Source organism: Balaenoptera ricei, chromosome 6 (genome assembly GCF_028023285.1).
Source record: "Balaenoptera ricei isolate mBalRic1 chromosome 6, mBalRic1.hap2, whole genome shotgun sequence".
Taxonomy (NCBI): domain Eukaryota; kingdom Metazoa; phylum Chordata; class Mammalia; order Artiodactyla; family Balaenopteridae; genus Balaenoptera; species Balaenoptera ricei.
The window spans coordinates 66,842,364-66,858,357 of NC_082644.1; the positions used below are offsets into that span (position 1 = coordinate 66,842,364).

The 15,994-nt window shown below is 37.5% G+C and overlaps 1 protein-coding gene across 1 annotated transcript in view; it reads left to right on the forward strand.

Moving 5' to 3' along the window:
* ERMP1 (endoplasmic reticulum metallopeptidase 1) overlaps window positions 1–15,403 on the forward strand; it is a 52,687-nt gene extending 37,284 nt beyond the window's left edge. The window contains exons 14-15 of the mRNA XM_059924773.1: window positions 11,619–11,782; window positions 11,908–15,403. Coding sequence (XP_059780756.1) covers window positions 11,619–11,782; window positions 11,908–12,072 — 329 coding nt within the window. The 3' untranslated portion in view covers window positions 12,073–15,403. The remainder of the gene's footprint in view (window positions 1–11,618; window positions 11,783–11,907) is intronic.
* Window positions 15,404–15,994: the final 591 nt, after the last annotated feature.

A 15,994-nucleotide genomic window follows, 5' to 3' on the forward strand; every position in this document is an offset into this window, starting at 1 on the left:
GTCCATTGGTGTAAGTGAGGTGTTAAAATCCCCCACAATTATTGTGTTACTGTCGATTTCCTCTTTTATAGCTGTTAGCATTTGCCATATGTATTGAGGTGCTCCTATGTTGGGTGCATAGATATTTATAATTGTTATATCTTCTTGGATTGATCCCTTGATCATTTTGTAGTGTCCTTCCTTGCCTCTTGTAACATTATTTTAAAGTCTATCCAGCTTTCTTTTGATTTCCATTTGCATGGAATATCTTTTTCCATCCCCTCACTTTCAGTCTGTATGTGTCCCTAGGTCTGAAGTGGGTCTCTTGTAGACAGCATATATATGGGTCTTGTTTTTGTATCCATTCAGCAAGCCTGTGTCTTTTGGTGGGAGCATTTAATCCATTAATGTTTAAGGTAATTATCGATATGTATGTTCCTATTACTATTTTCTTAATTGTTTTGGGTTTGTTTTTGTAGGTTCTTTTCTTGCCTTGTGTTTCCCACTTAGATAACTTCCTTTAGCATTTGTTGTAGAGCTGGTTTGGTGGTGCTGAATTCTCTTAGCTTTTGGTTGTTTGTAAAGCTTTTGATTTCTCCATCAAATCTGAATGAGATCCTCGCCGGGTAGAGTAATCTTGGTTGTAGGTTCTTTCCTTTCATCCCTTTAAATATGTCATGCCACTCTCTTCTGGCTTGTAGAGTTTCTGCTGAGAAATCAGGTGTTAACCTTATGGGAGTTCCCTTGCATGGTATTTGTTGTTTTTCCCTTGCTGCTTTCAATAATTTTTCTTTGTCTTTAATTTTTGCCAATTTGATTACTGTGTTTCTCCTTGGGTTTATCCTGTATGGGACTCTCTGCGCTTCCTGGACTTGGGTGGCTATTTCCTTTCCCGTGTTAGGGAAGTTTTCGACTATAATCTCTTCAGATACTTTCTTGGGTCCTTTCTCTCTCTCTTCTCCTTCTGGGACCCCTATAATGCGAATGTTGTTGCATTTAATGTTGTCCCAGAGGTCTCTTAGGCTGTCTTCATTTCTTTTCATTCTTTTTTCTTTATTCTGTTCTGCGGCAGTGAATTCCACCATTCTGTCTTCCAGGTCACTTATCCGTTCTTCTGCCTCAGTTATTCTATTGTTCCTTCTAGTTTTCATTTCAGTTATTGTATTGGTCATCTCTGTTTGTTTGTTCTTTAATTCTTCCAGGGCTTTGTTAAACATTTCTTGCATCTTCTCAATCTATGCCTCCATTCTTTTTCCAAGGTCCTGGATCATCTTCACTATCATTATTCTGAATTCTTTTTCTGGAAGGTTGCCTATCTCCACTTTGTTGTTTTTCTGGGGTTTTATCTTGTTCCTTCATCTGGTACATAGCCCTCTGCCTTTTCATCTTGTCTGTCTTTCTGTGAATGTGGTTTTTGTTCCACAGGCTGCAGGATTCTTCTTGCTTCTGCTGTCTGCCCTCTGGTGGATGAGGCTATCTAAGAGGCTTGTGCAAGTTTCCTGATGGGAGGGACTGGTGGTGGGTAGAGCTGGCTGTTGCTTTGGTGGGCAGAGCTCAGTAAAACTAATCAGTTTGTCTGCTGATGGGTGGGGCTGGGTTCCCTCCCTGTTGGTTGTTTGGCCTGAGGCGACCCAACACTGGAGACTACCTGGGCTCTTTGGTGGGGCTAATGGCGGACTCTGGGAGGGCTCACGCTAAGGAGTACTTCCCAGAACTTCCACTGCCAGTGTTCTTGTGCTCATGGTGAGACACAGCCACCCCCCGCCTCTGCAGGAGACCCTCCAACACTAGCAGGTAGGTCTGGTTCAGTCTCCCGTGGGGGTCACTGCTCCTTCCCCTGGGTCCCAATGCGCACACTACTTTGTGTGTGCCCTCCAAGAGTGGAGTCTCTGTTTCCCCCAGTCCTGTCGAAGTCCTGCAGTCAAATCTCGCTAGCCTTCAAAGTCTGATTCTCTAGGAATTCCTCCTCCTGTTGCCGGACCCCCAGGTTGGGAAGCCTGACGTGGGACTCAGAACCTTCACTCCAGTGGCTGGACTTCTGTGGTATAAGTGTTCTCCAGTTTGTGAGTCACCCACCCAGCAGTTATGGGATTTGATTTTATTGTGATTGCACCCCTCCTACCATCTCATTGTGGCTTCTCCTTTGTCTTTGGATGTGGGGTGTCCTTTTTGGTGAGTTCCAGTGTCCTCCTGTCGACGACTTCAGCAGTTAGCTGTGACCCCGGTGCTCTCACAAGAGGGAGTGAGAACACGTCCTTCTACTCCGCCATCTTGAACCAATCTCGGATTCTAGTCATTCTTATAGATACGTAGTGGTATCTTATTATTGTTTTAATTTGCAATTCCCTAATGACATATGATGTTGAGCAGCTTTTCATACTTATTTGCCATCTGTATAACTTCTTTGGTAAGGTGTCTATTCAGATCTTTTTGTCTGTTTATTAATTTTGTTCTCTTATTGTTGATATTTAAGAGTTTTTTGTATATATGGGTATAAGTCCTTTATCATGTAAGTGTTTTACAAATACTTTCTCCCAGTTTGGCTTGTATTTTCATATCTTAACAGTGTTTTTTGTAGAGCATAAGTTTTAATTTATTGAAGTCCAACTTAATCACTTTTGTTTTATGGAACATGCTTTTGGTGTTGTGTCTAAAAATCATTGCCAAACCCAGGGTGTCTAGATTTTCTCTAATGTTACCTTCTAGAAGTTTTAAAATTCTGCCTTTTACACTTAGGTGTGTGATATATTTTGAATTAATTTTTGTGAAAGGTATAAGGTCTGTGTCTAGATTCATTTTTTTGCATGTGGATTTCCAGTTGTTCCAGTACCATTTGTTGAAGACTATCCTGTCTCCACTGAGTTGCCTTTCTTTCTTTGTCAAAGATCAGTTGACTATATTTGTGTGGGGCTATTTCTGGGCTCTGTATTTTGTTCTACTCATCTATTTCTCTATTCTTTTCCCATTACTGCACTGTCTTGATCTCTTTAACTTTATAGTATTTCTTGAAGTTGGGTATATCAATCTTCCGACTTTATTTCTCTTCAGTATACTGACTATTGCTTGTCTTTTGTCTTTCCATATATCAGTTTGTCAATACCCACAAAATAACTTTTTGGGATTTTGATTGGAATTGCATTGAACCTGTGGATCAAGTTTGGGGAAAATGACATCATTATTGACTCTTCCTATCCATGACATGGAATGCCTCTCCATTTATTTGTATCTTATTTGATTTTTTTTTTTGTAGTTGCACAGTTTTGCTCATACAGATCTTGTACATATTTTGTGAGATTTATACCTAAGTATGTCGTTTTTGAGGTGCTAATGTAAATAGTATTGTTCATTGCTGGTATATAGGAAAGCAATTAACTTTTGTATGTTAACCTTGTATCCTGCAACCTTGCTATAATTGTTTATTAGTTCCAGGATTTTTTTAGTTGATTCTTCTGGATTTTCTACCTAGATGATCATGTCATTTGCAAACAAAGACAGTTTTATTTCTTCCTTTCCAATCTTTATACTTTTTATTTCCTTTTCTTATCTCATGGCATTAGCTAGGACTTCCAGTATGATTTTAAAAATGAGTGGTGAGAGGTGAGTACCTTGCCTTGTTCCTGATCTTAATGGGAAAGCTTTCTTACCAACTGAGTATGATGTTAGCTGTAGGTTTTCTGTAGATGTTCTTCAGATCAGGTTGGGGAAGTTCCCATCTATTTTTAGTTTGCTAAGAGTTTTATTCTGAATGAATGTTGGATTATGTCAAATACTTTTCTGTCTTTTGATATGATCATGTGGTTTTTCTTCTTTAGCATGTTGATATCATGCATTACATTACTTGATTTTTAAATGTTGAACCAATCTCACATACCTGGAATAAATTCTACTTGGTCATAGTGTATAATTCTTCTTATACATTGTTGGATTTGATTTTCTAATATTATGTTGAGGATTTTTACGTCTGTGTTCATGAAGGAGTACTAATCTTTAAGTTTTCCTGTAATGTCTTTGTGTGGTTTTGGTGTTAAGAGTAATGCTGGCCTCACAGAATTAGTTAGAAAGTGTTCCTTCTGCTTCTGTCTTCTTCTGGAGGAGATTGTAGAGAGTTTGTATAATTTCTTCCTTAAATGTTTGGTGGAATGCACTAGCAAACCCATCTGGGCCTGGTTCTTTCTGTTTTGGAAGGTCATTAATTATTGATTCAATTTTGTTTAATAAATAAAGGACTATTTCAGATTGTCTGTTTCTTCTTGTGTGTGTATTGGCAGGTTGTGTCTTTGAAGGAATTGGTCTGTTTCATCTGGGTTTTCAAATTTCGGGGCCTACAGTGTTCATAATATTCTTTTGTTATCCTTTTACTGCCCATGGGATCTGTAGTGATGTCACCTCTTTCATTTCTGAGATTAGTAATCTGTGCCTTCTCTCTTTTTCTCTTAGCTTGGCTAGAGGTTTATCAATTTTATTGATCTTTTCAAAGAACCAGTTTTTGGTTCTATTGATTTTTCTCTATTGACTTCCTATTTCAATTTCATTAATTTCTGCCCTATTTTTAAGTATTTCTTTTTTTCTGCTTAGTTTGGATTTAAATACTCTTCTTTTTCTAGCTTATTAAAGTGGAAGCTTAGATTATTGACTTTAGATCATCTTTTCTAATGTATGCATTCAATGCTATATTTTTCCCCCTAAGCTCTATTTTGGCTGCATCTCACAAATTTAAAATTTTAGTTCAATTTACTTAAAAATTTCTCTTGAGGCTTCTTTGACTCATTTGTTATTTAGAAGTATGTTCTTTAATCTTCAAATATTTTGGATTTTCCAGCTGTTTTTCAATATTTATTTCTACAATTTCATTGTAGTCTGAGAGCATACTTTATATGATTTCTATTCTAAATTTGTTGAGGTGTGTTTTATGGTGCAGGATACGGTCTCTCTTGGTGAATGTTCCATGTGAGCTTGAAAAGAATGTGTATTCTGGTTTTGGATGAAGTTCTATGAATGTTTTTGATGGTGGTGTTTTAGTTCAACTATATACCCTTACTGATTTTCTGCCTGCTGGATTTGTCAGTTACTGTAAAGTGTTGTTGAAGTCTCCAACTATAATGGTGAATTTGTCTTTTTCTCTTTCCATCCTGTCAGTTTTTGCCTCACCTATTTTGGTCTGCTTTTTAGGCACATAGCAATTATACTTGTTTGATAAAACTGATATATTAGCATTTTGATTATACTTGTTAAAAATTATTTTAAGTGGTTTAGAGCTTTCAATAAGTTTACTTTAAATAACACTATACTGCTTCATGGGTAGTACAGATGCTTTATAATGTAATATTCCCAATTCTTCCCTCCCTGGGATTCTGTAAAATTGACCTTTGAAGCAATGGGTAAGTCAGACAAGTTTTTTTTTTCTTCTTTCTCTTTCACTTCTTAAACTTTATAATATGTTGCATGTGAGCTTTTTTCCCCTCAGATTTATTATCATGACCAGCAACTTGAGAGCTTATAGTGTTTCTAAAAACAAATTGAGGCAGATTATAATTTTTAAGGAGCTTTATTGAAAAACTTTTAGTGTCAGATATTAGTTGTCAGGTAGATCCAAAACAGCATTTGGCCTGGCATTAGTAGACAGTGTGACTTTATTTACCTTTCTTGGTATATTTACTATGTTTAAAACTAGTAGTTAGCTCCTTGAGCTTCTCAACTGGTGTTCTGGCTTCTGAGTCTTGTCTCTAATATTATTTTTCAAAAATACATTTGATCACGTCACTTTCCTGCTTAAAGAACTTTTAATGATTTCCTGTTGCTGCAGAATACATGCAAGTTCTTTGGCAAAGCATGTTTGGTCTTTGGTAGTTTGGCCCAGGTACCCATTTAAACTTTTTTCAGCACTTCCCTTGATGCATTCCTTAGCTACATCCAACTGCCCCTTTCTGTCCAAACACATACTCACTCCTGGTGAGAGAGAGATTTTCTTGCTACTACCTCCCACCCAAACTCCGTGTTTCTCCCCTTGGCAAAATGCCAAGATTACACTGACATTTCTCTCCCATCTTCTCCAACAGACTAAGGAACTGCTATCCTTTTTCTTTCCTTTGTACATATCTTGATTGTAGCGCTGACCTCCTTGTATCATGATTATTTAGTTCATGTCTGTATTGTCCACTAGAATTCAAGGGAGGCAGACATGGGTGGATTCTTATCTTTCTGTTCTTGGTGCCCAGTGAAATCACTGACACATAATGGGCACTCAAATGTGTTGAGTTAAATTAAATTTGTCAGCTTTTTTCTTTTTAAGATGGTACCCAGATACGTGAGCAAACACCATACTAGATGTTTCCAGTGATGGTATTTTTTGGATGGGATTGACATTTAATTTAAATCAGTAAATTCTGAGTAGAGCAGACTGTTCTCCATAATGTGGTGGGCTTCATCCAATCAGTTGAAGGCCTTAAAAAAAAGACTCTCCTCCTCCAAGGAGGGGGAGTCTTGCCAGCACAGCCTAGGAATTCAAATTCAGCTCTTTCCTGAGTCTCCAGCCTGCCAGCCCCTACTGCAGATTTTGGATTTGCCAGCCTCTACAATTACATGAGCCAGTTCTGTAAAATAATTCTCTTTCTCCACACATCCTATTCTGTTTCTCTAGAGAACCCTAATACAGGAAGTTCAGTTTTAAAAGTTCCTGCTACTGTTCACTCTGTACTTTAATTACTGAGTTTAAAAAAAAAGGTTGAGGTACTTCCCTGGTGGTGCAGTGGTTAAGAATCCACCTGCCAGTGCAGGGGACATGGGTTTGAGCCCTGGTCCAGGAAGATCCCATGTGCCGCAGAGCAACTAAGCCTGCAAGCCACAAGTACTGAGCCGTGTGCCACAACTACTGAAGCCCGCACACCTAGAGCCCATGCTCTGCAACAAGAGAAGCCACCACAATGAGAAGCCCACGCACTGCAAAGAACAGCCCCTGCTCACCACAACTAGAGAAAGCCCGCGTGCAGCAACGAAGACCCGATGCAGCCAAAAATAAATTAATTTTTAAAAAAAAAAAGGTTGATAGAAAGTTGCCCAGGATTTTATGAGTGAAAAGTATCTTCATACGTAACTTTCCCCCTTCCTTATTTTTATTCATTCATATATATATATATGTTTATCTTTTAAGGCCTAATTTACATACATTGACATGTCCAGATCTTATACAGTTCCATTAGTTTTGATAAAAGCATACATATACCCACGTAACCACTATCAAAACACAAAACATTTCCATCACCCCAGAAAGTTCCCTTACACTCAAGTCTCCCTGCCCTGGAGAAGCAACTTTCTGATTCCTACATTGACAGACTTGATTTGCCCATTCTTAAACTTCATATACATGGAATCGTCCAGTATGTAATATTCTGTGTCTGGTCATTAAGCATAATGTGTTTGAGATTGAGCTGTGTTGTTTTTGAGTATCACTATTTTGTTCCTATTCATTGCTGAGCAGTATTCAGTGCATGACTATACCACAGCTTATCATTCTCCTGTTGATGGACACCTGGGCAGTTTCCACCAGGGGCTAATATGAATAAAGCTATTATGAACATTCTTGTACAAAGCTTTTTGGGAATATATGTTTTCCACTTCTCTTGGATAAATGTCTAAGAGTGGAATTGTTTGGTTCATAGGACAGACGTTTAACTTTTTTAAATTGTTTTTTTCCATTTTTCACTCCCACCAGTAGTATACGAGAGTTCCAGTTACTCCACATTCTCATCAGAATTTACTGTTTTTTTTCATTTTATCATTTCTTGTGGGTGTTTAGTAGTAGTACCTCTTGCATTCCTCTGATGATAATTAAGATGTGGAACACTTTTCTAAGTGCTTACTGGCCATTCATCTGCTGTTTCCTCATGTCCTTTTCCCTTTTAAAAACTGAGCTTGTTGTCTTACAGGAGTTCATACATTCTAGATAAAATCCTTTATCAGATAACTATAGTGTTATCAAGATTTCTTGCCCACTCATTTTCTTAATGATGTCTTCTGATGTGAAGAAGTTTTAAATTTTTATGAAGTCCATTTTATCAGGTTTTTCTTTCAGGATTAATGCGTTATGTGTCTTCCAAAAAAGCTTGCCTACCCAGAGATCATGAATTTAGACTTTTTCTTTTAGAAACTTTATAGCTTTAAGCTTTTATGTTTAGGCCTGGGATGCACCTTGAGTTAGTTTTTTGTATATGGTGTGAGGTAGAGGTCAAGGTCCTTTTTCCTTTATGGATATCCAGTTGTTCTAGCACCATCTGTTGAAAAAGACTTTGCTCACTGAATTGCTCTGGTGCCCTTGTCAAAAATTATTTGACTGTATAAGTATGGTACTGGCACAAAAACAGAAATATAGATCAATGGTACAGGATAGAAAGCCCAGAGATAAACCTATGCACATATGGGCACCTAATTTATGACAAAGGAGGCAAGAGCATACAATGGAGAAAAGACAGCCTCTTCAATAAGTGGTGCTGGGAAAACTGGACAGCTACATGCAAAAGAATGAAATTAGAACACTACCAAACACCATACACAAAATTACTTGACTGTATATACCTCAGCTTTGCCCACTTTTTACTGAACTTTCTCTTCTACAAGTAGCTTGTTTGGTTTTTGTATTTCCATTCAGTTTAACACAGCAGGGACTTGAAAATCTTGTAAGCGAGGGAAGCTGGAGGACACAAGATGGTAGTAGTGAAATAATATTTGGTAGTTAACCAGTGGGATGAAGCACTTATGGGAAGTAAGTGCCTTAGCTGACACTTCTGAAGGTGAATACTTCTGTTTTCTAGGCTTTAAAATTTTAATTAGAAATAAATTTATTTTGCACTAACTGGTTTTCTTCTTCATGCCAATAATTTTTTATTTTATTTAAATGCCAGCCTATAAAAAGGAAGCACACAAAAATTCAAACCTTTTTCTATCCTTTATGCACCATTTGGAGAATTCCAGTAAAATTCAGATTCCTGGCAGGCAGGTTGCACACCTACTGCCCTGTGTTTTGTGATTACAAATGTCAAGAAATCATTTTTTTTTTAAATTATTTTTTGACGTTATGTGTGCAGGTCTGTTTGTGCACCAGTTACCACACTTTTAATTATAGAAGCTTTATAATTTAATGATTGGGAGGGTTAAGATCCTTTGTAGTTTTTGTTTTTTAGAATCTTCCTTGCCATTTTTTTGTATGCTTATTTTTCCATAATTTTAGTATTTAGAACTTTAGTATCATCTAATATAAAACATATTGCTAATTGGTATTTAGGGGAGTATCATAATAAATTTATAAATTAAGGAGACCTGACATATAATGTTGAATCACCCTATCCATGAACCTGGAAATGTCTTTGCATTTGTTGGATCAGTTCTACTTTCGTGTCTTTCAGGAGTGCCATAAAGGTTTTGTTGCTACTATCATTGGGATTTTCTCTATCACTATGTCCTCAAACTGGCTATATTTTTTATGTATGAAGGCAGTTGACTTCTGTATGTCATTTTATATCTTGCTACCTTACTGAATCTTCTTGTTTTAGTTAATCACTGATACTAGGGTTCACCAGGTATACCAGGAATTGCCAAAATTTAAAGGGCCAGATAGTATTTTAGGCTTCGCCATATGTCTCCATGATATTTTTGTTTGTTTGTTTGTTAACCACTCTTTAAAAACGTAAAAACCATTCTTAGCCCGAGAGCCATACAAATACAGACCTCAGGTGTATAGTTTACTACTGTATATCATCTGCAAATAATTTTTCTTTACGAACTCTTATGCCTCTAATTGATTTGTCTAAATAACTAATATTTCTAGCATAGGATAGAACAGTTTCGGAGATGGTGAGCATCCTTACCTTGTTCTTGATATTAGAACCAAGGTCTCTAGTGTTTTCCTATTATGTAAGATATTGACGTTGGGGCTAAGGTATATATTTTTTTATCATGTTAAACAAGCATTCATCACTTGTCATTCCTTGAATGTTTTTTTAAGGAATGGATTTTAATTTTGTGAAAAGCTTTTTTAGCATTATAAAACTAATGACGGGATTTTTCTTCCTTGGGTCTTTTAATAAATGGTGTATCCTACCAGGTCATACATAGGCTATTATTTTCTTAACGTGATGTTGGATTTGTTTGCAAATATATTATTTAGAAATTCCACATCAGTGTTCATGAGTGATATTGGTTTGTGTTGTATGGGGGTTTTTTTGGGGGGGTGGGCGGCTACTGTCCTTATCAGATTTAGGTATACATCATTAATGTATTGAATGTTACACATCATAAAAACAGTTGGTAAGTTTTCCTTAATTTTCATTTTCTTGCAACAGTTTATGGTGCATTAGAACTATTTTGTTGAAAAGTTGGCTTGAATTCCTCTCTTAAAACCACCTGGGCCTGGTGCTTTTTCTTAGGGTAGTTTCTTAATAATTTTTCTAGGGAAATTGGTTTGCTTTAGCTTTATTATCTCTGCTTCAGCTTTATTATCTCTTATCAGTTTTGATAATCTGTATTTCCCTAGCAGAATATCCATTTCATGTGGGTTTTCAAACTTACAGAGGGTGGCAGAGTGATTATGTGTGATTTTTTAAACAACCTCTGCTTACTTTTCTTATTTCTCTTTGTGTATACTTGTTTTCTCTGCTCCACTCTCCTTTCCCTCTGTCTCTTTTCCAATCAGGTTAATTAGTGGTTGTCTTGTTAATTTAAAAAAATAACAGATTTTTGATTATTAGGTCTATTTCTTCTATTCTCTATTTCATTGATTTCTAGTTTTACCTGTAATAATGTTTCTTGTCTTTTTAAAAACTCTGTCCACTTGCCTGAAATAACCTTTATTTTTACCCTTCCTGAATCTCTTTATGTTTCTTGGAATACAGTATGTGATTAGGTCTAGCTTCGTAAGCTAAGTTAAACTTTTTTTTCTTTTAGCAGCTGGGTTAGGTCTTTTCACATTTATTTTTACTGTGTAACTATAATACTTTTGGTCTCAACTTTCACACAATATTTATAATTACGTGTGTTTTATCTGCTGTATTTTTTTCTATGATGTGCTGTTTAAAAAAGTAGTTTCTGGCATGTAAGGTTTATATTTTTGTTTTGATTGCCTGTTATTTAACCTTTTACTATCTGTGTGTCAGTGTTTAATTATATTCTTTAACTCTATTAGCTTATACAACAGTTTGATTATCTGCTTTGCCCTTTCCCTCTGTGTTTGTTACATGCAACATTTGTCCATTAGTCTTCCACCCTCACCTCAGTATTTGTTTGTCTTAATAATGTATGTGGATATATTAAAATCCTGTCAGTTCTTTTGCTTTAGTTTTTGCAGTTATCTCTTGGGTTAGATGAAGCTTATTCTCTAGATTTCTGAAGAAGGGCTCGTGAGTGGTAAGGTTCTTGCATGTTTAAATGACCAGACCGAGATGTAAACAGGTTTTCTCATTATAACTTTTCTGCTGCACCTCATTACTTACCTTTGTTGATACACACTGAACATCCAACCTGGCAGACCTTTTTTAGGTTTGTACTGAGTGTCTTAAAAGTGATATAAAGTATGAACTTCGTAGTCTGGTTTGGGTGGTGGGTTTCTTTTTCAAAGATTGTTTTAACTATTCTTCCTTCCTCTTATCATACAGGACCAAGCCATATGTCATTCTACGTTCGAACCCACAAAGGGTCTACACTTTCTCAGTGGTCTCTCGGCAATGGCACCCCAGTCACGAGTAAAGGAGGGGACTACTTTGTATTCTATTCCCATGGACTCCAGGCCTCCGCATGGCAGTTCTGGATAGAAGTACAGGTGGGAACTTCCCAGCATTGCTGGTATTACTGATCAGGTTTCCAGGTGGTATTTGGCAAGAACCTTGGGATCAGTCAGTGTTCTGCCTTCCTAGAAGTAGAGAAGTAACTAATTTTCTCCTCCAGGTCTTGGAAGAACAGCCTGAAGGAGTGGTCACTGTGGCCATTGCTGCCCACTATCTTTCTGGGGATGACAAGAGATCCTCCCAGCTGGATGCTCTGAAAGAGAAGTTCCCAGATTGGACATTTCCCTCTGCCTGGGTGTGCACCTACAATCTCTTTGTGTTTTAGTCTTGTGGATGAGCTCTAAGTACATGCCCAGTGGGATACTCCACGTGGCACGGTTTCTCCTTGTGTTTCATGGATGTTGGTATGTAAGTCAATGAATTAATGAGCATATGTTCAAAGAGCTTTGTGGGCTAACACTCTTCAGAGCCCAGCACTGTCTGTAATGGTTATGCTGTGGTGTAGTGTGCATGGCCCTTCTGACACTTGAAAATACCAGTTTTCTGGCACTTAAGCACATGTGGGTATTGCCACTACCTACATATGTCATTTTATATGACCTTAAGGACGAAAGCCAACAAACCACTTTAATAGTTGTCCCCTTAGGATCATGAAAGATGCAGAAGGTACTGTAAATCCACTGTTAATGAGACAAATGACATTTCCAGTTAAAGCCCAAGACTATTTTTTTTGTGTCATTGGATGGTAGGTTAAATATCATTCACAGTAATGATTCCCCTTGAGACCTAACTCTGTAGGTCATTAGAAAGCAACTGCGGTAAAGACTGGGGAAGAACCATTGGGCTTTTGAGGCCCCAGCCTGTGCCGAGAGCTCTGCTTCTGCATGCAGCCTTCAGTGTGCTTTGCATCTCTGAAGCCCCCGTCCTCTGATGTGGAAACCTGTGTGAGTTGGTGACTCCTGTCCTTCTGACAAGTGGTCACTGAGCTCCATCATTGTAATGCTTTTCTGAGGTTGTTTTCAATGCCTGTTTCCCTCTGAAACATCTCTTTTCCTCCTCTCCACACCTCACCATTGTGAGAAGAGCATTTGTCTAGTTACCTTTCCCTCTGAGTTTCACAGGCTCTTTTGGTTTAGAATATTGTTTGTGCAAGTATATGACGTTAACTTCCTTCTTCAGAGCACTAGTTGCCATGGTGGCTATTCTGGGGTGGGAGGAGAGTGGGGTTGGGAGTGGCTGGGCATTTTATATTTATTCTCATTTTTTAGGAGTCTTCTGTTATCCAAGGTTAATCCTTTAGGGCATAATTTTATTGATGCACTGGGTCCTTATTTTTGTCTGTTTTCCAGCCAGTTGAACAGATTAGTTTCTCACTAACTTACTGTGTTCAGCAGAGCTGGCTTTCCTGAGACTTGAGGCTGTGGCTTGTACTGGAATGTCCTTCTGTAACTGTCCTTATAGTTGTTGGTGTTCAGATTCTACATGATGGCAGCTCTAGGACTTAGAGGTACTTTTCATGTTGAGGAAGATGGCTGTTGGCTTCCTGGCTCCAGCAGTGGAAGAGTTTAGTTAGAGCAGTGGTAAATTCTGCTAGCTTTCTTTTTTCCATTAAAAATGTAAAAAGACAATTTTTGCATTTAGCAAGCCTAGGCCAAAAAAAAACATTTTAAAGAAAAGCCATAGTAAAACAAAAAAAGTGGCACTCGGATCTGCCTGAACAGAAGGAGCATAGTAAGTGTGCATTGTTGAAGAAAATACTTCTTGAAGCTGCTAGTGCTTTCTGAATCATGCTCCTCATACTGCCTGCCTAATTTGTGACTCCTTAAAAACTGACCGAGCCCACACAGACAGCAGGGTTGCAGCCAGAGCTGAATGGTAACATGCTGTCACATGCGTGGACACCGGAACCATTGCTTTTCCTGGACTTTGTAGGAACCATATAGAGTTGACCCTTGAACAACACAGGGATATGGGGTGCTGACCACTGTGCAGTTGAAAATTTGCATATAACTTTACAGTCATACCTCTGTATCCAAGGTTCTACAGCCATGGATTCAACCAACCACGGATCGTGTAGTACTACTGTAATACCCATTTAATGAAAAATAATCTGTGTATAATTGGATCTGTACCATTCAAACCCATGTTGTTCAAGGGTCAGCTGTATCACTAGTCTTGGGTGCTTCACGTGTCAGGCAGTACACATAAGGTTTGCAGTGTTTATAGCTTTTATAGACTCAACAATTGTGGAGGAAAAAAATGTATCTAAACACATTTCAAAATACAGGCATATTTTCTGTTCCTGTGGTTAATCTGAAATAGATTAATGGAAATTATTTATAGGAAAAAGAAAAGCAAAATCACAAGTGTTGAAGAAGGACATTACATGAGAAACAAATAGTTCCCTGTTGTTACTCCTTTTCAGTAATAATCACGGTTTTCTTTTTGCCTTTGAGTTATTTTCCTATGCGAACAATTCTCTCTTGTTTTGGTTTTCTTTGGCATTATAAAGCTCTGATTATCGTACAAATGCTCACTAGTCTCACGGCATGCTTAATATTCTGGGGGACTGTTTTAATGCCAAAAGTGGTTAAGTAATTATACACAATATTCATGGCTCTGTTAAGAACACTGTCAGATCAGCAATCTCTGAGATTAAAGAACTTGTTAGTTTTTTGAGTATCTGATGTGAATAACTCGTTTCTAAAAGGGTCTTTTCAAATTCTAATGCATTTCCTGCAGAATTTAAAATGTACAGTACTGCACATTCAGGGAAAGTATGAAGGGTTGCGATTTTGAAGAAATCCTTAAAATTTACATTGTGTCTGACCTAAGATGTTGCATGAAGTATTTCTGTTTCCACACTTCAGCAGATGTAAATAAGCATGATAGGACTCCTAAAATGTCACTACTGAGGGAGCCACTACTTACGAAGCCAGACTGCTGACTCAGGAAGCTATAGAAAAAATGATTATGTCTATTTCTTTTCACTGGTTTGCTAAGGATTAATTATTGCCTTACAATTTAACTGAAATAAACTTTTTAACATATGAGTTAGTATCTTTAACAGAGAAACAGATCTTTATTTTGTTTTCCTGTAGCCCCCATATTTGAAGGGTACAGAGCCTTTTAAAGCTGTTAAAAAGACCTAGATGGCTCATGTGGTATCATTGACGTTTTAAAGGGTCATGTGAGCAAAGAACTCAACATGGCTTCAACTGGAATCCATTTTACTGTGGAATGAAATTGTGCATCTGAATTTCACAGAAATCAATGGCCTATCAATCAATCATTTGGTAAATATTGAGCTACAGCATATTTAGCAGTTTTATCATTGCCACTGGCAAAGAAAATCACTGAAGGGCTAATAAATAAAGGCTATTCTTTCATTAAGTGATTGATTGATTGATTGATAGGGGTAGGAGGGAGGGAGGGAGGGAAGAAAATACGGTCTTTCAGCCAGAGAGTAACCCACTGTGCATTCCAATCTTCACACAAGGAAGGGGCACCACCAGTCCCCAAACAGTGTACCACTTGTGAGCTCCCAGAGCTCTGTGCAGGTTAACTGCCCTTCCTAAGTGAATTCCCTCCGAATAACTTCTATTCTTAAATACACCTTGCCTTCTTTTAGGGCCAATAAAGCCAAAATGCATCTATGCCTCTTTATGTCTGTTTTTGTTCGAAAAAACATCTTGGGCATTTCTGAAGTGCATCAGTACTTTTTTTGATACCACTACTTCCTGATTTGATTGATTGGTAAAAAATATAATAAGCATGTTTGCTGATAATTTCTTTTCTCCGTTTGGCCCTACACCATGACCAAATGGGATGTATACCAGGAATGGAATGTTGGTTTAACACCTCAAAAAACCAATGTCATATACCAGATTATTAGAATAAAGGACTACAGTATAATCATCTCAACAGATGCAAAAAATTTTTTTGTTAACTAAGTAACACCTTTTTATGATAGAAAACACTCAACAAACTAATGATAGAAGGGAACTTCCTCAACCTGATAAATAAAGGTCATCTATGAAAAAACTCAACAGCTAACATCCTAATTTATGAAAGACTCAATACTTACCCCCTAACGCCAGAAGGACAAGGTTATCTACTGTTGCCACTCGAATACTGTATTGGAGGCTCTGGCCAGGGCTCTAATTGCAGACGACATGATCTTCTATACAGAAAATCCTAAAGAGTCCACACAAAAAACTATATTGGGTCAGCCAAAAAGTTCATTT